Source organism: Mesoplodon densirostris, chromosome 7 (assembly GCF_025265405.1).
Source record: "Mesoplodon densirostris isolate mMesDen1 chromosome 7, mMesDen1 primary haplotype, whole genome shotgun sequence".
Taxonomy (NCBI): Eukaryota; Metazoa; Chordata; class Mammalia; order Artiodactyla; family Ziphiidae; genus Mesoplodon; species Mesoplodon densirostris.
In genome coordinates this window covers 25448582-25475962 of record NC_082667.1, presented here as the reverse complement: position 1 = coordinate 25475962, position 27381 = coordinate 25448582, and the positions used below count along the sequence as shown (strand labels likewise).

Below are 27381 nucleotides of genomic sequence, written 5' to 3'. Positions count from 1 at the left end.
AAAAAAAAATATATATATATATATATATATATCTGAATCACTTTGTTGTATACCTGAAACTAACACAATATTGTAAATCAACTATATTTCAATAAAAATTTTTTAAAAAAGCACAGTCAATGGAGTCCATCCAGACCTACTTTAAAAAAAAAGTGATTACTGATAACATTGGATTAATATCTACCAATAAAAAAAAAGAACAAAATAAACTACCCACTAGGGACTTCCCTGGTGGCACAGTGGTTAAGAATCTGCCTGCCAATGCAGGGAATACAGGTTCAAGCCCTGGTCTGGGAAGATCCCACATGTCGCGGAACAACTAAACCCGTGTGCCACAGCTACTGAGCCTGCCGTCTAGAGCCCGCAAGCCACAACTACTGAGCCCCCATGCCACAACTACTGAAGCCTGCATGCCTAGAGCCTGTGCTCTGCAACAAGAGAAGCCACCACAATGAGAAGCCTGCACACCGCAATGAAGAGTAGCCCCCGCTTGCCACAACTAGAGGTAGCCTGCGCGCAGCAAGGAAGACCCAATGAACCATAAATAAATAAATAAATTAAAAAACAAAAAACACTTCCCACTAGTTTTCTTCCCTGGAATCCTTGGAATCATTTTTTATTTTCTTCAGGCGTTTGCTCCTCTTGCCCCATGAAGTTCAAGGACAGACAATTCTTTGCTTGCCTGTGAGATCTTTTTTATTTTATTTTATTTTATTTATTTTTTTATAGAGCAGGTTCTTATTAGTTATCTATTTTATACATATTAGTGTATATATGTCAATCCCAATCTCCCAATTCATCCCACCACACCCCCTCCACTTTCCCCCCTTGGTGTCCATACGTTTGTTCTCTACATCTGTGTCTCTGTTTCTGCCTTGAAAACTGGTTCATCTGTACCATTATTCTAGATTCCACATATATGTGTTAATGTATGATATTTGTTTTTCTCTTTCTGACTTGCTTCACTCTGTATGATGGTCTCTAGGTCCATCCACGTCTCTACAAATGACCCAGTTTCATTCCTTTTTATGGCTGAGGAATATTCCACTCTATATATGTACCACATCTTCTTTATCCATTTGTCTGTCAGTGGGCATTTAGGTTGTTTCCATGACCTGGCTATTGTAAATAGTGCTGCAATGAACATTGGGGTGCATGTGTCTTTTTGAATTATGGTTTTCTCTGTATATATGCCCAGTAGTGGGATTGCTGGGTCATATGGTAATTCTATTTTTAGTTTTTTAAGGAACCTCCATACTGTTTTCCATAATGGCTGTATCAATTTACATTCCCACCAACAGTGCAAGAGGGTTCCCTTTTCTCCACACCCTCTCCAGCATTTGTTGTTTCTAGATTTTCTGATGATACCCATTCTAACCGATGTGAGGTGATACCTCATTGCATCAGTGCATTTTGATTTGCATTTCTCTAATAATTAGTGATGTTGAGCAGCTTTTCATGTGCCTCTTGGCCATCTGTATGTTTTCTTTGGAGAAATGTCTATTTAGATCTTCTGCCCATTTTTTTGATTGGTTTTTTTTTAATATTGAGCTGCATGAGCTGTTCATATATTTTGGAGATTAATCTTTTTTTTTTTTTTTTGCGGTACGCGGGCCTCTCACTGCTGCGGCCTCTCCCACTGTGGAGCACAGGCTCCGGACGCGCAGGCTTAGCGGCCATGGCTCACGGGCCCAGCCGCTCCGCGGCACGCAGGATCCTCCCGGCCCGGGGCATGATCCCCCGTCCCCTGCATCAGCAGGCGGACTCCCAACCACTGTGCCACCAGGGAAGCCCTGGAGATTAATCTTTGGCCCGTTCATTCTTTTGCAAATATTTTCTCCCATTCTGTGGGTTGTCTTTTCGTCTTGTTTATGGTTTCCTTTGTTGTGCAAAAGCTTTTAAGCTTCATTAGGTCCTATTTGTTTATTTTTTTTAATTTCCATTACTCTAGGAGGCGGGTCAAAAAAGATCTTGCTGTGATTTATGTCCAAGAGTGTTCTTCCTATGTTTTCCTATAAGAGTTTTATAGTGTCCGGTCTTACATTTAGGACTTTAATCCGTTTTGAGTTTATTTTTGTGTATGGTGTTAGGGAGTGTTCTAATTTCATTCTTTCACATGCAGCTGTCCAGTTTCCCAGCGCCACTTACGCCTGTGAGATCCTATTGTTCCTTGAGCAGTGTATTGTTGTCAGCCTAAGGCCGTATCCCATACCAGTTAGCACACTGCTGAGATGGCCTGTTGTCACTTCAGTGATACTTTAGTATACTTTGTTTAGTACCAACAGGACCCATTTGGTTCTTGTTGAAAAACACAGTTTGATTTTTTCTTACATTTATTGGATTTCACTTTTTCCATTATGTATTACTTAGTATTTTACTGAATGGCAGTTCTCCAGGCAGACGGTATAGAATAACTTAGGCAATTAGTAAAGTAGAATGAAAACTCCTTCTCGCCTCTTGAGCTTAGAATGACCAACTGTTCTTGACTTATACTGAGGCCCTTAGTGGCTTAACCATGATGAAGTCAACTTACAAAATGAAGTATATCCCAGTGATGAAGTGTCCACTTAGAGTCCAGAAAGCGTAGTTTTCAGTCTTTCAGGCAGTCAGAAAAATTTCCTAGTGTTGTCAATTCACTGATTGTGTGCTAGAAAACCCCCTCAGTGTGATGTGGTATTGAGGTGAGTCACTCTCTGATGCTGAAAATGAAAAGCACATCAGACTTAATCCAGAATTGAGGAGTAAATAGCTTACATGGAAGTTAGGGTTTTCCACTTTTTCTGGTGACAGTAAGCCCTGTCTGGGCAGGAGCCAGCGTTCATCAGCTGGTCTGTTGTATATTTTGAGTGCAGTGCTGAGTTTCCCTGCTCAGAGCTACCACTCATATATGATGCAGCCCCCTATTTCTCTCCCTTGCTTCAACTTCTCCCTCATTTCTTCTCTTAGACATTTCTCTTTGATTCTTCATGGAAAAAAAAAACAAAAAACAAACCCAAAACTTTATATTGTGGAAAATTTCAAACCAGAACTGAATAGGGAAGATAGTTTGGTGAACCTCCAAGTGCGTTGTCTCTCAGCTTCAATAATGAATTTCTATCCCACCAACTCCCCCCCACCCCATTTTTGAAGCAAATAGCAGGCATTGTATCATTTTCTCTGTGAATATTTTAGGATGTATCTCCAAAAGATAAGACTTTTTTTTTTTTTTTTTTTTTTTGCGGTACACTGGCCTCTCACTGTTGTGGCCTCTCCCGTTGCGGAGCACAGGCTCCGGACACGCAGGCTCAGCGGCCATGGCTCACGGGCCTAGCCGCTCCGTGGCATATGGGATCTTCCCGGACCGGGGCACAAACCCGCGTCCTCTGCATTGGCAGGCAGACTCCCAACCACTGCACCACCAGGGAAGCCCAAGAGAAGACTTTTTAAATAATACTGTGGTCCCATCTACAAAATGAACAGTAATACCTCACATCCTCACATTTCCAAGTAGCATGATCAGTTTCCCAGATTGTCTCTGTGCAGAAAAGAGTTTCCATGCAGGCCTGAGACTGCTGCCCTTAGAAAGGCCTATAGGCAAGGTTGGCCCTTGGCTTTCTGGAGGGTTCCCACCACCCTAACTGGTAAGAGTAGCTCACAGTGCCTAAGCCATTTGTGCCAACAATGTGGTTTATGCTGAACACCGGCTTCCCTTCCGGGAGTCAGAGGGTGTCTCTATGATCAGCCCCCAGTACACACCCGGGTGCCGAGTCTCTAACAAGCTTCCCTGAGAGACAACACTTCACGTGAGTTGCCACAGCTTTGCTGGGGAAATTCGGCACATGTCCTGCCTGACCCTGGGAGAGGATTCTGGGAAGCTTGTGCTGGTTTCCTCTGGACTTCACTGTGCCTTTTCTCCTTGCTTATTTTGCTTTGTACCTAAATGCTGTAATAAATAACGGCCTGAGTATGCCTAGATGCTAAGTTCTGTGAGTTCTAGGGAATCCCTGAACCTGGGGGGTCTTGGGGACCCCTGACACTGTCTGTCTCTCTTTTTTTTAACACTTTGTTCAAAGTCAGATGCAAATACCGTTCACACACTACATTGGTTGATATGTCTCTTAAGTCCATCATTCTCCTCCCTAGGGTGGTTGTAAATGAAGTTTATGTGGCTTAAACTTTTTTTTTTTTTTTTTTTTTTTAATTTATGGCTGTGTTGGGTCTTCGTTTCTGTGCGAGGGTTTTCTCTAGTTGTGGCAAGTGGGGACCACTCCTCATCGCGGTGCACAGGCCTCTCACTATCGCGGCCTCTCTTGTTGCGGAGCACAGGCTCCAGACGCGCAGGCTCAGTGATTGTGGTTCACGGGGCTAGCTGCTCCGCGGCATGTGGGATCTTCCCAGACCAGGGCTCGAACCCATGTCCCCTGCGTTGGCAGGCAGATTCTCAACCACTGCACCACCAAGGAAGCCCTATGTGGCTTAAACTTTAAGGAGGTCAGCTGAGGGGTCAGGCTTTATAGTCAGACAGGGATCAAATTGAGGCTTGACCACCTGCCAGGTTACTTAACCTCCCTCCTCTTTGGTTTCCCATATTGAAAATGGAATAATAATTCTCCTTACTTTGCAGTATTGCTGTGAGAATTAATTTATCTAAAACGTGTGTGTAGATTAATACATGTCAATTACCCAGCCTGAAGAATATGTGCAGGAGATGTTAGCTGTGTTGTTTTGAGAGGTGCTATAGTGTGTGGGTAAGATTTGGGTCCTCGAGCCAGTCTGCTTGGGTTCAAATTCTGCTTCTGCCCCATTCTAGGTGGGTGACCTTGAGCAAGTTGTATAACTTCTTGGTGCCTCGGTTTCCTCTTCTGTGTAATGGAGATTATTATAGCCCTTACCTCGGAGAGATGGATTAAATGTGATAACCGAGTAAGGAGTTTAGAACGGCACCTGCAGAGCAAGCTGATATTTGTTGTTTTGAGGCTTGAGAGCGTCTAGTAAGTTAGGCCTCTCACATACATGTTGCACACTTAAGCTGACAGAGAAGCAGGGAGTCGGTGGCATGAGAGGAATCCACAATCACCTTTATTATCAGTAGAGGTTTGACTGGAGTACGTGGCTTAGGAGTTTTGGCCAAGAGGGCCTGCTGAGACCACTCTCCTAAGCTGAATTTATGTACCCCTTGTGTTTAGGCAGCTCTGGAGATTACCAGAGGAATGGCTGCTGCCTGCAGCCATTAGTTTCCAAAGGGGAGAGAGTGGAGCCCTGTGTAGGCCTGGGTCCCTTTCCCAAACTGCCCCATCAGGGGAAGTCTCCCCGCTTCTTTGGATCGGGACAGAGGCCTGGAGCGCCAAGAAATCTGAGGACCAGGAGTGTCTTTGGTTTTCTGTACACGGGTGTGTCATAGACAGTGATTTGCTAGAAATACTAGGTATATTCTATAGTGATCTCTGGGAATATAAAGCTGTCGTTATGACTCTGTTGGGATTGAAAGTTGGGGATGGTTTGCATGACCACTGTTTTTCAATTTAAAAATGAAATCTAAGATGGCTAACAAGTTCTTGGAAATTCTGTCAGCAGTGGGCACTAATCAGTGGAAGCTAGGTTGATAAAATATTTCATCAGAGAAAGCCAACCTGACTCCTCCCAGGAAAATTTCTTCATCCGTGTCTTAGTTTGAGCCAAAAAATACAAACAGCAAAGCCAAAGTGGAATTTTACTTTAACTTTGAGTCCTTCTTTCTAATCATGGTGCCAGTTTTTAGCCAGGCCAAAGTACTTCTTTGCCAATTTCTGCAGCAGTTTTTATAAGAAGTTTGTCTGAAGGTGATTGATCAGAATATGAAGTTATAAGTTCAAATATTTCTCTTTTATTTTTTGGAGGGGAGGTGCAGGGAGAGGCATAGACTATTGTTGTATCCTCCTCCTTTTTAGAAATAATCCTTCTTGGCCATTTCATATTGGTCCATAGTTTAATTCATTCTCATGTTGAATCCACAGCATTGGTTGTGCACTTGTTGGTAACTGAGCACTGTGGCAGGTGTCAGGGCTATAGATGCAAAAGGAGTGTGCTGTCTAGAGAGGAAAAACTGTGAAGTACACAGACAATTATAGTATTTATTCTGTGAGGCACAAGAAGATGCCCTTGGCCCAGCTCATGGGGTGGCATGGGTGGGGCAGGAAGAGTGCCAGGAGAAGCATGTATGAATGTCACGAGGAATTGGCAGCCAGAAAGATGTAAACAAATTAACAGGTACTGATGCTGCTTTTCTAGAGAGGGAGCTCTTAGAATTGTCCAGCAACAGAAAAGCTCCTCTGTCTTAAAAAAATTCTAGTTCTAAAGTGACCTTGCACTGAGTTAAAAAACAAACAAACAAAAACCCCCCAGTAATCAGCAAGTAGGCAGGTACATCTTTGCCCTTCCATACTTGTTATATGTTGCAGGTAATCGTGGGCTGCCGCATTGAAATCTGTGTAAAGTTACTTAAATTCTCTGAGCATGTGGCATCACCCATTAAATGGGAGTAACGACGTTTATCTCACTGGGTTCTTGGGAGGCTTGAATGAAGGTAGCTAGGATAAGGCCTTGTGTATGGCAGGTGCTTGAGAAATGGTAGTTACAGAGGGAAATGAGGAACATATACAGAACATATGCAGTTCTGTCAACTGCACTGAGTCTGTGTTTGTCCTTTCTAATTAGCTTTGGACCAGCAGTAACCACACTCCATCATATTCCTAGAGAAAGCCCAGAGCTTGCATCATGGGATATTGGTTAGGGGATAGGGCGAGAGAGTCTGGATGGATACCTACACATCTGTCATGGTTTCTAGAAAAATAAAGCCAGAAATGCTTTGTTTCTGGTATCAGGTCACTTTCTCATGGCCAGTACAGCAGTAACATGTATTTGCCTAGTGTGTGGCCTTATTTTGTGTACATTCAGTTCTCTTAATCCATGTGTTAACCTTGGGAAGTAGTTATTTTTTGTCCATTTTTCAGATGTAAAATAACCTCAGAAATACTAAGTAACTTGCTAGTAGCCACACATCTGGTAATTGGCAGGGCTGGGAGTTGGACCCACCCAGTTGGAGGTGGCTTAGCTCTGCATCTCCCCTGATTTCCTAGTGACCAGGGGGGGTCGTGGGAGAGGCAGTTGGCTGTAGTCAAAAGCAGAGTGTGACCACAGCTGAGAGCTGCCCAGGATCACGTGAGGCTTAAAAGTGCTGTCCCCACTCTAGAGAAGGGACAGCTGAGAGGCTTCTGATGTAACGGAAATCGAGAATTGGGTGTATGAAAACTAATTCTTTATTACCGTAAAACAACCTGTCTCATCTCAGAGACATTTGGCATCTTTAGAAAATTAATACTATAGAGACTTCCCTGGTGGCGCAGTGGTTAAAAATCCGACTGCCAGTGCAGGGGACATGAGTTCGAGCCCTGGTCCGGGAAGATCCCACTTGCCGCAGAGCAACTAAGCCTTGTGCCACAACTACTGAGCCTGCGTTCTAGAGCCCGTGAGCCACAACTACTGAGCCCACGCACCACAACTAGTGAAGCCTGCGCGCCTAGAGCCTGTGCTCCGCAGCAAGAGACAGCACTGCAATGAGAGGCCTGCACATCACAAGGAAGAGTAGCCCCTGCTCGCTGCAACTAGAGAAAGCCTGCATGCAGCAACGAAGACCCAAAACAGCCAAAAATAAATACATAAAATAAATTAATAAAAGAAGTTTAAAAGAAAAAAGAAAATTAGTACTATAATCCATCTTACCAATAATTGTTTATCATCAGTGACAACAAAAGCCACTGACTTTTTTTTTTTTTTTGGAATTGAAAAGAGATGTTGCAAATAGCTGGTACACACTGCTTGAGAGAAATGAATGCATTGTACAGGATGACCCGCCTTGACCTCTGCAGCAGTCAGGAAGAGTTTGTAAGATTGAGGAAAGCATTTACAGGCATAGCTTCTGTGGGGACCATCATCTCACTATTAGTTTGGACGTTCCACGTTCAGCACATATGATCCGTTTGGGAGGATCCGCATCTGGGGTTTCCTGTGTGGAGGCTGGCGGCTGGAGCTGGAGCAGGGGTGGAGCAAGTTGGCGAGTTATTTAGCCATCTTCCTGCTGCTCAGAGCAGATTTCTTAGGATTTCTGCGACCTGACTATAAATTTCAGGCAATTGCATATTTTGAGTATTTCAGTACTTTTGACAGAGGAAATTTAAAAAGAGTTTGGGTAGAAGGTATAAAAAATGCAAAACGATGTGCCCTGTGATAGCGGAAATTAAGTGTGTGATTGTACTGACTCTCTTGCACTCTTCTCCTCTCATGTTCACTTAGAAACCTGATGTCTTGACCACCGGAGCCGGTAATCCAATAGGAGACAAACTCAATATTCTTACAGTAGGGCCCCGCGGGCCCCTTCTTGTTCAGGATGTGGTTTTCACTGATGAAATGGCTCACTTTGACCGGGAGAGAATTCCTGAGAGAGTCGTGCACGCCAAAGGAGCAGGTGAGAACTGTGTTCATTTGTTGTAACAAAGAAGTTAACTGTGTTCTGTGTTGTAACACAGAAGTTAAAAATTACTTCTCAAAGGATCAGAGCTCCTTTAATAGAAGTGCCAAATCTCCATTCCAGGAGGAAGGGAAAAAATGTCTGTCAATAGAGGAGTCAATAATTAAATGATGGTTATTTCCCTGGATTGCACATTATATATAAAATATTTTTTACTGAAAATAAGTAATCTTCCTTTTAGTCCATTTTGCAGTTTAGTGAAGAAGTAAAAATGTGGAAATACTGACACAGACATACTGTAATTATAATTCGATTTAGATGGTGCACTTAACTGGCTAAACACTAGAATGAACTGGGCAAAATCGATGACGGTTGTGTTAGTGTGGTGGGTTTGTGGTGATTTTTCCTTTTTGTTGAAAACTTCTGTAAAACTTTTATCTTGCTTTTATTGGAGAAACAAAAGATGGGGGTGGTGTTTAAAAGAAAGCTAAAAACTCAATAGGAAAAACAAAGCTTGATAGAAAGGAAGAAGAAGCTTTATTTTAGCTGCTTACTTGGACTCCCAGTTAGGACTTCCCAATTTCTTTATTTGCTCTTCCATCTTCTCCAGCTTTTTTTGCATGTCTTTTCCCTCATGATTTTGATATGCTATTCAGTTTGTTGTTTGGCTCTGTGGTGACCTTCGTACGTGCTCAATCCTCTCCCTGTTTTTTCCTCCTCTCCACCCTGTTCTTTCTCTCCTAGGTCCTGCCTCTACTTCAGGGGCCTCTCAGGCCCTGTGTCCTTGTGGCAACCTTGGCTCATTCCTTCTGGTCCCACCCATCTCCTCCTCCTCTTTGGCTCCAGCTGTGTAGCACTCAGCTTAGCACTAAGTGACCTAGGACTTTGCATTTTGCTCTCATCATTTTGTGTTTGGTTATCTCCCCTTCTCCCATCATATTGGAAGCTCCCAGAAGGCCAGTGCTAAGCCACCAGTTTCTCTCTCACACAGATGCCTATTGAGGGCCTGATGGCCTGAGTGACAGTCTTGTGATGAGGATTTCTGTGTCTTTTTCCTTAGGGGCTTTTGGCTACTTTGAGGTCACGCATGACATTACCAGATACTCCAAGGCGAAGGTGTTTGAGCACATTGGAAAGAGGACGCCCATTGCAGTTCGCTTCTCCACTGTTGGTAAGTTGGTCTGTTTGCATTACTGGTGTTGCTTAACTCAACCGTGTATCTAATCTGGGGCATTTATAACTTAATTTCAAGAAAAAACTTACTAGACAATAGAAAACAAGCACTTCTTCAAATGATAGCAAGGTTTTACAGTAGAAAAAATATTTTAAGACATGTAGAAAGTTACTTATAATTCTGTTTGTTGAGGTCTTAGGAAATCATACTTACGCAGAGGCCGCCTCTGCAATTCCGTGACATTTGGAAAGAGTTTTTCCTACAAGTGGTTGCATGAAGTGGGAATCTTACTCAGTAGCCATGATAACAGTTGCCCTTTATTGAGAATTAACTCTATGCCGTCTATGGATGGTGCTTTACTGACATTGTTTATAGTCTGTAGATCTACTTTGCAAGGTGGGGTTCTTTCTATTTCAGAGAGAGTAAGTGATTTTCCTCATGTTACAGAGCTAGTAAGAGTTAGAGCTATCAACCTGCATCTCAACACACCACAATACCTGATTAATTCTGTTTCTGCATGAATTTGTGCATTTTTAAAATACTGTGGAATGCAAAAGTAAATGAAATTAAGAATAAGAATTTATGTTTTGACGCATTTTCTTAGTATTAACCTCATAATTTTGATACTCACTTATTCGCTTTGTTCACTACCTTAATCTTCATAATTATTCTCTTCCCTTGATTTAAATTTTAATTACCTGTTTGAACAAAGCTATCTTTTTATGTTAAGTGGATAATCTTTTCAGCTGTTGTTACATACACTCTCTCATTTCTCTCAGTTAAGTCTTTTGTTTACTTTTTAGTCTGAGTTAGCTGGTGTGTAGTAGAAACAATAACCCAGGCACTTAAATACCTAATTTACTTCTAGAAAATGAATTGGAAAGCATAGATCCCAGTGCTTCTTTATGACTTATGCTTCTTGGATGCAAAGTACTCTTGTGGAGGCTTCATTTTTCTCGTTTGAATCTTCTAGCTGGAGAATCGGGCTCAGCTGACACAGTTCGTGACCCTCGAGGGTTTGCAGTGAAATTTTACACAGAGGATGGTAATTGGGATCTTGTTGGAAATAACACCCCCATTTTCTTCATCAGGGATGCCATATTGGTAGGTGATGAAGTATTTTGCACTCTGCAGATATTTGTTGATTTAAATTGATTTCAAATACTCTGCATAGATTGGCATTTGAGGAAAAGCCCTGGGAAAAGCAGAAAGAAGAGAATTTGGATTGGCTAGATGGCCTTTTAAAAACTTTTTTCCTGTATTTAATATCTTTTTATAAGGTCAAATAACAACAGTTATCATTGGTCTTAGTTTGGCATTTCGGGATTCACTGATGTTATGGGAATAGTCCAGTTTTCCTTGCAGAGCTTGGAAGATGAATAAAAAGAGGCAGTTTGCCCTAGAAACTTGTAGAGGGCAAATTTCATTTTAGGGTTTTACAGCTTAAAATTCTAGGATTACATTGTTCAAAATTATAATCTGTAAACCTAGCGTTAAGCAATGTATAAGACACCATAATTCCTGTAAACTTAATTTTTGGATTTTTTTCTCTCTTTTTCCATTTAGTTTCCATCCTTTATCCACAGCCAAAAAAGAAACCCTCAAACACACCTAAAGGATCCTGATATGGTCTGGGACTTCTGGAGCCTGCGTCCTGAGTCTCTGCATCAGGTGGGAACACCTCTTTTTTCACTATATTATATCACCTGATATGGAACTGTTAATTATGCCGCATACCTTTTTCTCCAGTTTTGGCTATTTTATTGGAATTGGTTTTTGACTTTCTTTTTGGGAGGCTTCCTCAGATTTCTTGATCCTTGAAGAGTTTTATAATGATTGATTTTCTTAATCTTTCCCCATTCATAGACCTTATGTGATTCTAGAATCATTATTGATTAATATTTAGCAATATTAAGGATTAAAGTTTCTAGTAGGAAGTAAAGTTCTTTGTATTAGGGAAATGAGGGGAAAGTAGTACCAAACAAATTTTCTATTAACTTAAAATTTGAATAGCAAGTTAGGCTAGTTTTCAGATTTGTTTTAACGTTTCTTTATAGAATTTTGAGCCATGAGGTTAATGATTTATATATCATTCTGCTTTAAAATTCTTCTGTTTGTCATTTTTTACAAATGGTAACCCTTCCTATGGGCACTTGGCTAGTATGTTCCATGTCATTAGGAGATTTTTATGGAAACTTAGGAATGTCTTAAAAATATAAGATGTTTTGATTTAAAGTGAAAAGTTTTACACTTTACTTTTCTGTTCCTTAGGTTTCCTTCCTGTTCAGTGATCGAGGGATCCCAGATGGACACAGGCATATGAATGGATATGGATCGCATACTTTCAAACTGGTTGATGCGAATGGAAAAGCTGTTTACTGCAAATTCCATTATAAGGTACATGTTGCCTTTGGGCAGTGTGGTGGAAGGCTCCCACCACCCACGTATCCTTACTTCTTCTGAGGATTGGGCAAGAATTAAGGCCTCCCCCACGTTAGCCGTACCTCTGCCCTCAAGGATGACAAGTATTGATCTGGTTGAGTAGGACCATGACTCTTGTTGACCACAGCTTGAGTGAATAGACTCACGCTGCCCAATTAGAAGAACTATGTATAGTCTCTGTTTGGTCTCTTCATGTGGCTGGGGGGTAATAGCACACTACTATCAGCAATCAAGCTTTCTTCTTCTGGACCCTGGGAGCTCTGCCATAAATATTTGGGAAAATGCTCATTTTGTGCTTGCTCTCTGGTTTAATATTTCTGGTGCCGGCAGGTGCACATTGATATTATTTTCTCTCTGGAGAAGGAAGATCTAAGGTTTTAGATCTAAGGTAAAGAGATAGGGCTTCCCTGGTGGCGCAGTGGTTAAGAATCTGCCTGCCAATGCAGGGGACATGGGTTCGAGCCCTGGCCCAGGAAGATTCCACATGCCGCAGAGCAACTAAGCCCGTGTGCCACCACTACTGAGCCTGAGCTCTAGATCCCACAAGCCACAACTTCTGAGCCCACGGGCCACAACTACTGAAGCCTGTGTGCCTAGAGCCCATGCTCCGCAACAAGAGAAGCCATGACAATGAAAAGCCTGCGTGCTCCAACGAAGAGTAGCCCCCGCTCACTGCAACTAGAGAGAGCCCGCGCACAGCAACGAAGACCCAACGCAGCCAAAAATAAATAAATTTATTTAAAAAAAAAAAAGGAGATAATACAGGTCTCCAAGCTAGGTAAAAGGAAATTCCTACCTGGTTTAGCCTAGAGTTCTTTGTTGGAGTTTAGAGTCAAGTGTTAGCAAACAGTAAAGTGTTATATTGCTTTGCCTTTCCTAGCCCTGAGTACCTTGTTCTGAGCATATATAGTTTTGGGGTCCAGGAGGGGATTAAGAGAGAATTGGGGCATTTCTATCTATAATACCAATCTCACTCTCATTTTCAACATCTGATGCTATCTTTCCAAAAACATTTCTCCTAACTTTTTAATTCATCATCCATTTTTTAATAGAACTTTATTTCTTTATATAATTTTTTTTCTAATTTATTTTATTTTTGGCTGTGTTGGGTCTTCATTGCTGCACATGTTTTCTCTAGTTGCGGCAAGCGGGGGCTACTCTTCCTTGCGGTGCGTGGGCTTCTCATTGCAGTGGCTTCTCTTGTTGCGGAGCATGGGCTCTAGGCACACGGGCTTCAGTAGTTGTGGCTTGCAGGTTCTAGAGCACAGGCTCAGTAGTTGTGGCACACAACTTAGTTGTTCCGTGGCACGTGAGATCTTCCCAGACCAAGGATCTAACCCATGTCCCCTGCATTGGCAGGCAGATTCTTAACCACTGCACCACCAGGGCAAGTCCCATCCATCCATTTTTAAGGATTTATTGAGGATATAATATGAACAAGGCACAAAGAAAAATCAGTTACAAATGTCAGAAAACAAAAATTCTGTTTTTTTCTTTCATAATTGAGATTTTATTGGTTGTTTTGAGGATCAGTATACAGACATTTCAATTTGTACACAGTTCTTAACATATGTACAAAAAAATCTACAAAAATCATGTAGTTGTGATTCTTTTCTAAACAAAATCACAACTACACAGAGTCACTTATTTCAGTGACTTTCCAGCTTAAAATTTGGAGGCAAATTTTCCTTAACGGAATATCAAGTACCAATATCTTCCAGCGTTGATATGCTGTTACATCGTAAGTCCCACTAATTCACAATTTAATATCATATACACACTATGTACTCAAATTTTCAATTGTTTGTAGCCTGTTAATAAAGTTACTAGGAAAACTGGACTACCATGACGAAAGATGTTGCAGAATGCATAAAATTCTGACCAGGAGAGCCAAGATCAAGGAGTGGTTTGCTTTAGGAAACAATTCTACCAAAAACAACATGGGAAGAGACGTAATTTAAAGTGTTCAAGTCATTAAATGCACAACTGACTCCAAATTGCCATTTGGTATGCTTTGTATTATAGGATATAAAAGCTATCCCCGTTTATGGAATATGAAGGTGACACCCGAGACAATCAAAGTCTCCCATATTCAATATCCCACTATTTTCTGGTTGTACCAAAAAATAAACAACTAGCAAATGATTTCACCTCTTAAAAAAAAGCATTTACACTTAAAAAATGGGATGAGGTGGGATTTTCTCCTTCTTAAAACTGTTTCTAAAGCTACTAAAAAACTTGGATTTACAAAATAGTTGATAAAAATATTCCTCTGGATTGTACAAGAAGGGAGACAGGGACCACCGATAGGACCGGGTGTGTGATATTAATCAGTCTTGGCTTCTTTCTCTCCTGCTTCATCAGAGGCTGGGCTCTCCTCGTTTTTAGTTTCTCCGTTTTCTGCAGGTAAATCATCTTTAGTCTCTTGGTTAGCCACTTTGGCCTGTTTTCCCTTTGCTCCCCTTTTGCCTTTTTTATTTTTTTAATTTATTTTTTATTTTTATTTATTTATTTATTTTTGTGGTATGCAGGCCTCTCACTGTTGTGGCCTCTCCCGTTGCGGAGCACAGGCTCCGGTTGCGCAGGCTCAACAGCCATGGCTCACAGGCCCAGCCGCTCCGCGGCATGTGGGATCCTCCCGGACCGGGGCACAAACCCGTGTCCCCCGCATCGGCAGGCGGACTCTCAACCACTGTGCCACCAGGGAAGCCCTCTTCTGCCCTGTTTTAATTGTTATCTGAACAACTTATGTGGGTATATCAAACAGGAAAACTGTCACCCGTCTTTTTACTTATGACTTGGATCTATAATCTTTGGCAAGGAACAGTTGCAGGAAACAGTTGACCCATTGGCTTGTAATTGCCAAAAGGAGCAGCATAGTGTCACTTAGAGCAGAACTAAATGATTGTATCTCAGACAGCTAGCATGTTGTGGCTTTGTAGTTAAAACAATCTGAACTCAAATCTTCCCTCTTCTAGATAACTGTGACTTGGTATATTATTAAAAATTCTCTGGGGGGCTTCCCTCGTGGTGCAGTGGTTGAGAGTCTGCCTGCCCATGCAGGGGACACGGGTTCAAGCCCTGGTCTGGGAGGATCCCACATGCCGCGGAGCAACTGGGCCTGTGAGCCACAACTACTGAGCCTGCGCATCTGGAGCCTGTGCTCCGCAACAAGAGAGGCCGCGATAGTGAGAGGCCTGCGCACCGAGATGAAGAGTGGCCCCCGCTCGCCGCAACTAGAGAAAACCCTCACACAGAAACGAAGACCCAACACAGCCAAAAATAAATAAATAAATTTATTTTTTAAAAAAAGAGTTCTCTGAGCTCCAGTTCTGTCACAGTAAAATTGGCTAATAGTCCCAGCTGTCAGTGGTCCTGGAAAGATTGGATTGCTTATGGGTCTGTTCAGCAGAGAGCTCTGAGGTAGCATGAGATCTACATAGCTTCATCAATCTGGATTATTCTGACCTAAGATTATTCTTTTCTAAACCCAGGGGATTCAGTTAAAATCAGAAAGGTATTGAAATATTATTGCACAGTTTACCGTATTATCTGGGTGATCTGCAGATGGTGACTTCCATTTTCTAATCCTGAAGATCTAATAGTAAGAAGAGTTTAAACCTTCCCACTGGCTAGAAAGAGTTGGGATTTCTGTGGTAGAAATAGACCAGCCTTCCAGAGTTGACTTGCTAAAGAAATATTTCCATGGTGCCTGACTTGTTGGGGATCTTTCAGAATAAGACACCGGTGGGAACTCTATTGAAGAGCAGGATGGGATGATAATAGGAGCACTTGTGAAAGTGACTTAAGTTCTTTGGGTCTTAATGGCTTGTTTAGAAAGTCAGAATACTAATTTTGGTTGCTCATACTCAGAGAATTGCTTTAGAGCGGCTGTACTGAAGTTCTTTTCAGCTCTACAAACTGTGATTCTGTGATTTCTTAAAAAAAAGAAAAAAGGAAGACAGTTGGGGTGGAGGGATACTAGCTCAGCACAATCTCAGTAACTGACTTGAGTTATTATAAAACAGGGAATTTAAAAAATTACGTCATGCAAAAAAAAGGGGAAGTCCTTTAATTTCATTAATCATTTACTTATTTTTAAAATATATTTTGGACTTCCCTGGTGGCGCAGTGGTTAAGAATCTGCCTGCCAGTGCAGGGGACACGGGTTCGATCCCTGGTCCAGGAAGATCCCACATGCCGCAGAGCACTAAGCCCGTGCGCCACAACTACTGAGCCCACGTGCCACATCTACAGAAGCCCGCATGCCCTAGAGCCTGTGAGCCACAACTACTGAGCCCGCATGCTGCAACTACTGAAGCCCGGGCACCTAAAGCCTATGCTTCGCAACAAGAGAAACCACCGCAACGAGAAGCCTGCGCACCGCAACAAAGAGTAGCTCCCGCTCGACGCAACTAGAGGAAGCCTGCATGCAGGAACAAAGACCCAACACAGACAAAAAAAAAAAAAAAAATTATATTTTAATTTTTTTTTCTGATCTGAAAATAGCATGAGTATAAAAATTCAAATAATAGCCACTCTGGAAAACAGTTTTGAAATTCCTCAAGAATTTAAACATAGAATTACCATATGACCCAACAATTCCATTTTAAGATATGTCCTCAGAGAAATCCACTGAATTGGACACTTTAAAATGGTTAAAAGATAAATTTTATGTATATTTTATAGCAAAAATTGTTTTAGCTTGTCTGAAGACAGTAATGTAGCATTCTCTATGAGTGAAAAATTGAAAATAAACTATGTGTCAACAATTTTAAAAATTCAAATAATATAGAATACATAAAGGGAAAGAAAGACTAATTTTAAATATAAAATGTGTAGACAGATTCCCTGGACATTGAGAAGAATCAGGATAATCAAGTAGAATTTCTATTTTTTTTTTTTTTTTTTTTTTAATTTGCGGTACGCAGGCCTCTCACTGTTGTGGCCTCTCCCGTTGCGGAGCACAGGCTCCGGACGCGCAGGCTCAGCAGCCATGGCTCACGGGCCCAGCTGCTCCATGGCATGTGGGATCTTCCCGGACTGGGGCACAAACCCATGTCCCCTGCATCGGCAGGCGGACTCACAACCACTGTGCCACCAGGGAAGCCCCAAGTAGAATTTCTTACTGATAAATTCATACTTGTATCAGATTTGAACAGTAGGATTACTGTTAGAAGGAAAATCCAGTCTTTGGTTAGTGTTACTCATAATCCTTCAATGAATTATTGATTAAAATTTGATAACTTTGCTAATAAGTTTCAGTTTGAGCTTCTTTCTTTCATTCTGTAGACTGACCAGGGCATCAAAAACCTTTCTGTTGAAGATGCAGCAAGACTTGCCCATGAAGATCCTGACTATGGCCTCCGGGATCTTTTTAATGCCATTGCCACAGGCAACTACCCCTCCTGGACTTTTTACATCCAGGTTATGACATTTAAACAGGCAGAAACTTTCCCATTTAATCCATTTGATATTACCAAGGTGAGTCAGTTAACAACTAAACTGTTTTCTTTTTTAAGTGTCTTTGCAACTAATTAAAAAAAATTGTGGTCAAGCATTCGTAAGTTGTATACAAAACACAGTGGTACCACTTAAGGGTTTCCTAGCCTGTGCATGAGGGCTCACCAGCATTTCCCTTCCAGTTCCTGTTTGATGAGTTTACTAAGTTCATCTGGGTGGCCTGATATATTGTTATTAGCAGGGAACAAATTTTGATGAGCTGATGTACTTTTGCCCAGGGAAAGACTCAGTGTTTACTGTTTACTGTTGTGAAAGTTTTAACCAGTGCACTCACCTTAAGTTCTTATCATTTTGTTGGATTCAAAAATGTTCTTTTCACTCATCGTCATTGGCTTCATTGTATTTGAAAGCTGATATTTTTATGGGTACTTTAATTTCCTTCTGTTGGTTGTCTGGTAATTGTGAATATGCCATTATTTTTAGGTTTGGCCTCACAATGACTACCCTCTTATCCCAGTTGGTAAACTGGTCTTAAACCGGAATCCAGTTAATTACTTTGCTGAGGTTGAACAGTTGGCTTTTGACCCAAGCAACATGCCGCCTGGCATTGAGCCCAGCCCTGACAAAATGCTTCAGGTAAACCTGGTGGATTGAGAGGTTCTGAGGCAGGAGTGTGTGCGCGTGCAGAGTGTAATTTGGCATGACCTTTATATGAAGAATTAACTAGAACATCACTTAAACTTTTGTCTGGGTCCTTAGTTCCTGTGGGACTGACTGAAACATCCTTAAATGAGCATTACAGTGTAAAACAAATTTCATTGTAGGCCCCTCAATATGGTAAGACTTTGACATTTAGGCTCTTAATTTAAAAGAAGTTATAGGGCTTCCCTGGTGGCGCAGTGGTTGGGAGTCCGCCTGCCAATGCAGGGGACGTGGGTTCGTGCCCCGGTCCGGGAAGATCCCACATGCCGCGGAGTGGCTGGGCCCGTGAGCCATGGCCGCGGAGCCTGCGTGTCCGGAGCCTGTGCTCCACAACGGGAGAGGCCGCAGCGGTGAGAGGCCCGTGTACCAAAAAAAAAAAAGAAGTTATAGTAGAAATACCTTAGGTATTTGTGGGGTAAAATATTCTTTTTCAATCTGTAATCAATGGGATGGAGGACTATCACTAATTGATTATAACACTTGGTCAGCATAACTTTATTCATTTCCTCTTCTATGGTGATGCTTGAATTTTGCCACATGTAGAAAGAGACCCAGAGATGATTTTTACAAACTCAATTTATGTTTCCATTGATTAAAGGCAGTGGGTTAATTTAACCATTTGTTTTGGTAATGTTCCTAGGCATTCAGTATTTTTTCACCACTCACCAGTATGCTTTTTCAGGAGTACAAAGAGAGAAAAACTCTTACTTGGATCAGAAATTAATAGGAAAATAACTGGCTTAATAATTATTGAGTAAATCAATCTTTCATGTTCTTGGACTGACCATGATACAAAGTTTAAAGTTTATACCCTAGATCAGACCACAGTGACTGACAACTGTTTCTTATGTAAGTGTCTGATTCCAGTTCAGGTGTCACTCTCCATGGAGGCAAGCTAAGTTTCCTTTGTTTTTTAAATAATAACTTTTTGCTTTGACATTGGGAACATTTGAACCTTTTATAGAAAGTAAGTTTATCTTAGTTTTTAGTTTACTATAAATTGAATACCTATCTATTGATAAGACTGTCCTGGCTGCTAAAATAGGAGGCCATACAGTAGGGAAGGACTGTTGTACTTATTTAGCCATTTGGTGACCAGTGAGGAATTGTCCAAGATTTTTTGAGTAGGTATGTAATAGAATCTGCATGGGACCTTGGGAGGAGTCTTTTGTCCGGAATACGTAGGATGTCATTGGAGGAGGGATTGGAAGTGGAGAGCCGGTTCGGAGGGCTTGGAAATTACCCTGATGAGAACTAATGCATGTTCAGGTGGTAGTAGTTGTACAGTCACGAACAGTGTTCTCAGTTGCCTTTCAACAAGGTCAGATATTAACTTTTAAAACTTTGGGATCCAAAGTGTAAGCCAGACCATGGTGAGAAGCAGGCAGTAGTATAACGCAAGTCACAGAGACTGTCCCCTAAGTACCTGGTGATGCAGGTGCAGCCGTTCTTCATTCCCACACTCTGCAGTTTACTGGGAGAGGAGAAGTTGGCCTGACTGATTGAGTGGGAGAGCTTTGCTCTGCTTTCTCACCCCAGCCCAGCAAGGAGCTTGGGCACAGGGCCTTGGGTAAGGCCTCCATTCAAGTTGGGGTCGGGGTATGGCCATTTCGAAGCCTTAGCTTTGAAGGTCTCCACCTGCAGGTGGGGTAGTGATGCCTTATAAACCTAAGGTGACACAAGACCAGAATTACATGATGAGGCTATATCCAGGAGCTGCTCTTGGCTCAACTGTGTCTTCTGTCCTGTTGGTAAAGTTAGAGCGCAAGTTAGTCTGTTTTGGGTAAAAGGAGGCAACCAGCTTCCAAAGTGTAGGTGGTCTTGGGCACGGCTGCATGACCAGTCATCTGAATGTTACCTTAGGGGATATCTGAAATGATTATGGGAGGCAGCGTCACTCAGCCCAGAGCAAATTATCGAGAGAATGGCGAGAGTGGATTGAGCACGTTGGCCTCAGTGATTTGGTACAAAATAATCACATCAGTTGTCCTGTTCAACTTGGTTTGTATTTTGGCCCATAGAATTAGGGACATAAGAATATTCATTCGGATTCAAGGCCAATAATGAAGGCAATGAAATAAAACTACTACTACTTTCTCTGCTTATGTAGTAGAGCTTTGACTAATGGGAATATTTAAATAATTGTATACTAAGATTGACGCGGAGTTAATCATAAAGCTTTTTGTTTCAACACTAACTGAAAGAAATTACAAAACCTCCTGCCTTGGTAAATATGTGTGAGGCAAAACCTCCTGCCTTGGTAAATATGTAATTTAATCTTTGATTCAGGACCTGTGGCAATGTAGGGCCATCGTTTTGCACTGTGGCTTTCTTTGTGTAGTATTTTGTTTATGTCTAGGAAGTCTCAGAGCTCAAAGTGTATCTGACATAAACCAGAATGCAACATGGGAGGTGCTTTTTTGGAATAATTTCCCGTATGGTTAGTTTTGTAGAAATCTTCTTTTTGTTAAGAGCAAATGGTTGACCCCTCCCCTAGAGTGAGAGAGTGGGGAGGAGTGGAATTAGTTCATGATTCCAGTTAGTTGGGTTTTAGCAAACTTATTTCACAATGTAATGTGTCCTTGGGAATAGGAAATAATTCAAGTCTGAGCACTAACTTGTTACTTGAGGAAAAAAGGAGTTATGACCTAGAACAGATGTGAAGATTTGTGGCTGTTTGGCCCCAAGGGGTGGAAGAGCAAGGGCCGTTCAGTTAGGGAGAACTCATTTCATGAGAGAGAAGAGACTTTGCTCTTTACTGGGGGGACAGGCAGGGCTTTGTGATGCTTTGTGCTTGAAACTTTACAGTGAAGTTCACGGGCCACTCCTCTTTCGTATGTTACTGCACACCGTCCAAGTCTGTTTCATTTGTAACTGCAGGGCCGCCTTTTTGCCTACCCCGACACTCACCGCCACCGCCTGGGACCCAACTATCTTCAGATACCTGTGAACTGTCCCTTCCGAGCTCGAGTGGCCAGCTACCAACGTGACGGCCCCATGTGCGTGCTGGACAATCAGGGTAGGCCTGGGACCTTGGCTCACCCCGCGGGTGTGGAGGGCACTGCTGGGCAGGGCGCAGGAGGCCCCGCCAGCCCAGGGGTCGTCAGGCTGCCCCAGGCACCTGCTGCTCTGTGGAGGCCCCACAGCCACTCCTGTCAACCTCCTATTTGTTGCCCAGCAACGAAGGTTTAAACTGCCTGAGGATTCTCCATACTTTCATCTATTTTATATGTTTTATGGAGAGTTCCCTCCTCAGATTTTACTTGCTGTCCATCTGACTATGGAAGGCAGGGAGAAAGGCTTTTCTACACTGGCTGTTGTAGGGTATCATCCAACTTAGGGAGCAGGTTTTAAAGACTCTTCACAAAGTGGATGATTCCTGAAATCACTCTTTTTGTTTTGTTTTGTTTTTTTGGGTTTTTTTTTTTGCGGTACACGGGCTTCTCACTATTGTGGCCTCTCCCGTTGCGGAGCACAGGCTCCGGACGCGCAGGCTCAGCGGCCATGGCTCACGGGCCCAGCCGCTCCGCGGCATGTGGGATCTTCCTGGACTGGGGCACGAACCCATGTCACCTGCATCGGCAGGCGGACTCTCAAACACTGAGCCACCCGGGAAGCCCCCTGAAATCACTCTTAAGCCACCAGGACTTAGCCTCTTGGAAATGCAAAAGCCAAGAGTTGCCATACACATGCTATACTACGTGTGTCTGAAGGACACATGATCCCTTCAGAAATTTTACTGATGATTTATATTTATAGCCATAGATGTCTATATTCAAGCAAAGTTTATTTTCCTATGCTAAAAATAATACATGTACCTTAAAGGAAATTTGGAAAATATAAGGGAAAGAAGAGAAAAAAGAAGAAAAACCCATATATAGTCACAATATCCAAAGGCCAGAACTGTTGCATTTTGCTGCATTTCTTCCCAGTCTTTTCTGTGAATACTTGTTATACATTTAAGATCAGTTTGTATATATAGTTTTGTGCCTTGCATTTTGTTACCATTATCATTAAGCCTTTTACAAGTATTTAACAAGTTTACATGCTCACTGAATGATTGTATTGTGTTGTTGCCATATTTCTGCTCTTTGAGGTTTACAAAGGTATGGAGTGTGTTATTGCCCAAAGTTACTGATACTTCTGTGTCTGTCTTCTGCGTTTTTATTCTAAAGTGATTTTTTTTTTTTCTTTTTGCGGTATGCGGGCCTCTCACTGTTGTGGCCTCTCCCGTTGCGGAGCACAGGCTCCGGATGCGCAGGCCCAGCGGCCATGGCTCACGGGCCCAGCCGCTCCGCGGCATATGGGATCCTCCCAGACCGGGGCACGAACCCGTATCCCCTGCATCGGCAGGCGGACTCTCAACCACTGCGCCACCAGGGAGGCCCTAAAGTGATTTTTTTTTCATTAATCTCCTTCGGTCCTTTCATTATTGAGACTGGCTGTATCAGAGCAGTTCATATATATTTTGGAACGTCATTAATAAGTAAATGCTTTGTGTTTACCATTCTTGTTTACTATTATAGTGGCATATATATGAAAAAAAACTACTTTGACACACCTTTTGCCTAATTTTAAAAGTAGACCCTTTGGACTATGCCCTTGTAGTTTGATGAAAGAGCTTAATTGTTCCCAGTAGTCAATGACTTGAAGACAGCTGTGACTTTGAGTAAAGGTAGAGATAATTTGGAAATCAAATTTTAGAATTACTCAATTGGCATATTTCAAAGAGCTAATTCTTAGTGCAGAAAACCACTGTGATGGCTCGTTATTGGAGCACTTTGCTTTTCACATGGACGTGGCTGAGCTGGAATGAATTTCTTAGGTGGATAACTGGGCTCCATGGTAGTAGGGTGCCCCCTCTCTTCCTACATGCATTTGGCTCCTTCGTCAATGTGATGTACTGGCATCTCCTGCTTATCCACCTAGAATAATCTGTTCTGGCAGTGAGCTGGGTAAAATTCTAATCCCGACTGGTTTGTTCAAACCACTTACTATGCTTCCAGGCCATCCTTTCTGTTAGGCAGCACGTACTCAGATAATGTAAGCTTCTGCTAACATCAGCCGAAGCAGAGTATAGTTGGGAAAATGAACATGCCAAAAGGAAAAAGAAGCCTCGTAACTTATTCCAGAAATCTTAATAAATGTTTCGATCGCATTTGTCATTCTTTTTCCTAAGTCCAGATGAATGAGTGCTGACATACTAGAAATATCAAATTTTAGAAAAATATGTTAAAAATGTATCTGTAGAGAGAAGTGAAAGTGAAACTAGAACTGAATAAAGTCTTGGTCAATAGGAAGGATAGATATCCCGAGAATCTTAAAACACCATTAAGAAATAAATAGTGACGTAGAATCCTGTGATAGGAGTGTCGTATGCGCTGGAATGGAGAGGACAAAAATCCCAGATCCCGGATCCACCACTGACCATCCATCACCCTGCGGCACTCAGTGAACAGAACATCTCAGGGCTCCGTTCATCTGTCTGGCGATTGAAGGAGCAAAGCTGGAGCAGAGCTAGAACTTGGAGTTGCTCCCAAGAATTCTGTGATTCTGTTTTTGAACTGAGCCCAAGCCCCAATGAAACCCTCCAATCTGAAATATGTCTTTGAGTCTCTTCTTCTATGGGGGCCAAACCAAGCTCATATAAATATATTCGTACCGGAAGGCATCAGGAGATCGTAGAGATGAGGCCGTCTGAAGTGTTCAAAGGGAATTTGAAATCTCTTCATTAAGACGCAGAGTGGGACAGCCACGCAAGCGTTTGGCGGATGGCATATTCTCTAACAATCCAAGTACTGCCTGTAGCTAAATATGGGGTGTTAAAAATCATACGTGCATGGCATGTATATGTGTGTGTATACACGTATGTATAAATATAATTGTCACTTGAATTTATTTCTTATTTTGTTGACTGTTTGTAGACTTCCTTCATTTTTCATCTCCCCAAGTGAACCTGTGTGGTTTTCTGTTAAAGGTGGAGCTCCAAATTATTACCCCAACAGCTTTGGTGCTCCGGAGCAGCAGTCTTCTGCCCTGGAACATCGGACCCACTGTTCTGGGGATGTGCAGCGCTTCAACAGTGCCAACGATGATAACGTCACTCAGGTAATGGATCCTTTGTCTGCTGTGCGAGTTGCTTGGTTATTCTCCTTGTCAGTGTCTGCATATATTCCCCCTTTTAAAGTGTCTAATATGTCTTAAATTGAATTCAGGGACAACCTCTCTATTCATAAATCAGCACCTGTATTAAATGGAGTTGAAGAGTTGTGTTACTATGTGCTTTTAGTACAAGGTATGGAGACTCATTTCACTTCCTCCAAATTTTATTGACGGGATGTAAGTGGGAGCCATTAGGGAAGCAGTGATCTCGTGGAAATCTAAGAAATGGGCAAGTAAAGCTTAAGTACAGCTGAATCTAAGAATCTGAGAAGGACAGTCCAGATTTAAGGGACTAGAACTGGATTCAAAATAGCACTAGGAGTCCCAGTAGCAAAGGTGTGGGTGTTTCTACTGTAGGGCACCCCATTCATGGGACTCGGCTACTCTCCATCTGTCTGCTGTTGCTCTCCAATACAATTACTCGTTCTTACCATGTCCTTCCCTATTTTTCTCCTCTTTGCCTTATAGCTTGTGTTTTAACATTGCTGTGGTTTTGCTATGACCATGGCCTAACTCTTCTTCTTTATGGCTTCTTTCTCCATGTATTACTTTTTTTTTTTTTTTGGTCCTTTTTTATTCCTTCTCTCAATACTTCTACAGTCAGATTCTGGAGAGAGGAAATTGGATTGAATAGACTAATGTTTTCACTATGGGTTGCATCATTGGCCTTTGGCCAGCCTCTAGTTAACTGACCGGGGTCAAGTGCCCACCCTCTTTCTAATCACCTATGGCTGCCTGGGGGCTGTTCTTTTAGTAGATGCCATGGAAGAGGCCCTTTGACTCTGAAGAGCAGCCACCTCATTAATGTGCCCAGTGCAACTTATACCACACGTAAGAAAAGGATAAAGTTAAAAAGTATAGTTGTCTTAGATCTCTGCTTGGGTAGTTGGTGTTAAACAATATTTAAATTAGAATGGGACCTATTCTAGATTTTCAATTTGTAAATGTGTGTTCCCAGTAAAATATACTTAAATACATAATTTAATTCGCTGCGAAGATACCATTATTTGAAAGGCACTTATGTGTATACATGTATATAAAAAAGAAATTGCTTTATTGTACCTTATAAACCATATTTAGATGAAATTAAATGTCTCCTGAAAGCCTTTTATAGTAACTGCCTTACTCTTGGTGATGTAGGTTACCAAGTATCAATATATTACAATACAATTCCTGCTTCTCATAAAATTTTACCTACCTGAAGTCTATTCCAGTGTTAAACTAGCTAATACAACCTCTGTAGAAATTAATTTAGATAATGAGGCTGTTGCTCACACATTAAAATTTACTATATGATCATTCTTATTTTGAGAGATTTTCTTATCACTATATAGAACTCAAGTTTTTAAGCAGTCATGATACTGTTTATAGCTTCATAGCATAATCCTGTAACTGTAAGAGTCACATGGAATATAAATAAGAAGATCCAGGTTTATACTCTTAAAAATGATCCACTTGGACTTATGCTTCTGGCTTATGACAGACAAGCTTGTATCAGACCTATCCTCTCATGGAGAACATTGGAAAGCTAGATAAAATACAAAAAGGCTGTGGAGAGCTATAAAAGCAGCAAGAATTTGAGGGGCCAAGATTTTGAAGAGAAAAGAAGTACAGAGATATAAGCTTGATATTTGTTCTTCTTTTCTTATGAGGCATTTATTACTTTGTAAGTATTGGCCAACATTCTGAGCAGAGTTTACAGTGTTTTCATGGGTCTGGAGGGAATAAAAATTGGAGTTCAGGGCCTGCTAAGGAAGAGGGCCTCTAGTTAACATCCCAGGCACTCAGTTGGATCCCTGAAGGGCCATCCTAGAAATAAGGACAAACCTGAAATCAACTTGCCTTTACAAAAAATGAGACTCAGTTTTATACCAGTTCAATCTCAGACTGGATTAAGGTGATCTCCCTCTATCCTATCTTCCAGAAGCAAACATAAGGCTTTGGAGGAAAATAGAGCCTCACATTATCTCTGTATTTTTTCATATGCAAATGCCCAGCATTCAGTAATAAATTATCAGGCATACCCAACACATAAGACCTTATATCTGAAAAGCCAGAGGGGGATTAAAAAAAACAACTGGTAATAGAAACAAACCTACTGAAGATCCAGATAGTGGAATTGTCAGATATAGGTTTTAAAATAACTGCAAATAATATGTTCAGGAAAACAGAAAACAGTTGACAACATGGAGAATTTAATAAAAGAACTTGAATCTGTAAAAAAAGAATGGAGGGGACTTCCCTGGCAGTCCAGTGGTTAAGACTTTGTGCTTCCACTCAGGGGGCACAGGTTGCATCCCTGGTTGGGGAACTAAGATCCTGCATGCTGTACAATGCGGCCAATAAAATAAAATTAAATTAAATTAAAAAGAAAAAGAATTGAATAGACATACTGAACTAGAAAATGCAAGAACTAAAATTAAGCATTTAGTAAATGAGTTTAAAAGGAGATTAAACATGGCCAAAGAGAGGATTACTGAATTGGTGGATAGAGCAGTATATGTTATCAAGACTCAGTCATGAAGAGAGAACAAAAGAACATCTCTTCGTTATGAGAAACCAATTAGAGATTGAGAAGGCAAACCACAGAGTGGGAAAATATATTTGCAGTTCCTCTAACTAACAAACAACTCATATACAGTACATGTAAAGAACTCCTGCAGAGCAATAAGAAAATGACAGACAAATGAATAGAAAAATGGGCAAAAGGCTTGAACAGGCACTTCACAAAAGAAAATATCCAAATGACTGAAAAACACACAGAAAGTAGTTTATCTCACTAGTCATTGGGGATATGCAAAATAAAACTAAAAAGAGATACCACTACATACACACCAGAATGACTAGACTGAAAAAGACTGTGTACCAAGTATTGCGAGAATGAGAAACAACACTAACTCTTACCTGAGTGTAGATTGGTTCAGGTGTTTTGGAGAACTGTTTGTCAATATCCACT

The 27381-nt window shown here is 41.6% G+C and overlaps 1 protein-coding gene across 1 annotated transcript in view; it reads left to right on the top strand.

Annotated features, from left to right (window-relative positions):
• CAT (catalase) overlaps nucleotides 1-27381 on the top strand; it is a 37765-nt gene that overhangs the window by 5856 nt on the left and 4528 nt on the right. The window contains exons 2-10 of the mRNA XM_060103267.1: nucleotides 8308-8479; nucleotides 9543-9653; nucleotides 10630-10760; nucleotides 11223-11327; nucleotides 11928-12053; nucleotides 17391-17582; nucleotides 18045-18197; nucleotides 21144-21282; nucleotides 24241-24371. Coding sequence (XP_059959250.1) covers nucleotides 8308-8479; nucleotides 9543-9653; nucleotides 10630-10760; nucleotides 11223-11327; nucleotides 11928-12053; nucleotides 17391-17582; nucleotides 18045-18197; nucleotides 21144-21282; nucleotides 24241-24371 — 1260 coding nt within the window. The remainder of the gene's footprint in view (nucleotides 1-8307; nucleotides 8480-9542; nucleotides 9654-10629; nucleotides 10761-11222; nucleotides 11328-11927; nucleotides 12054-17390; nucleotides 17583-18044; nucleotides 18198-21143; nucleotides 21283-24240; nucleotides 24372-27381) is intronic.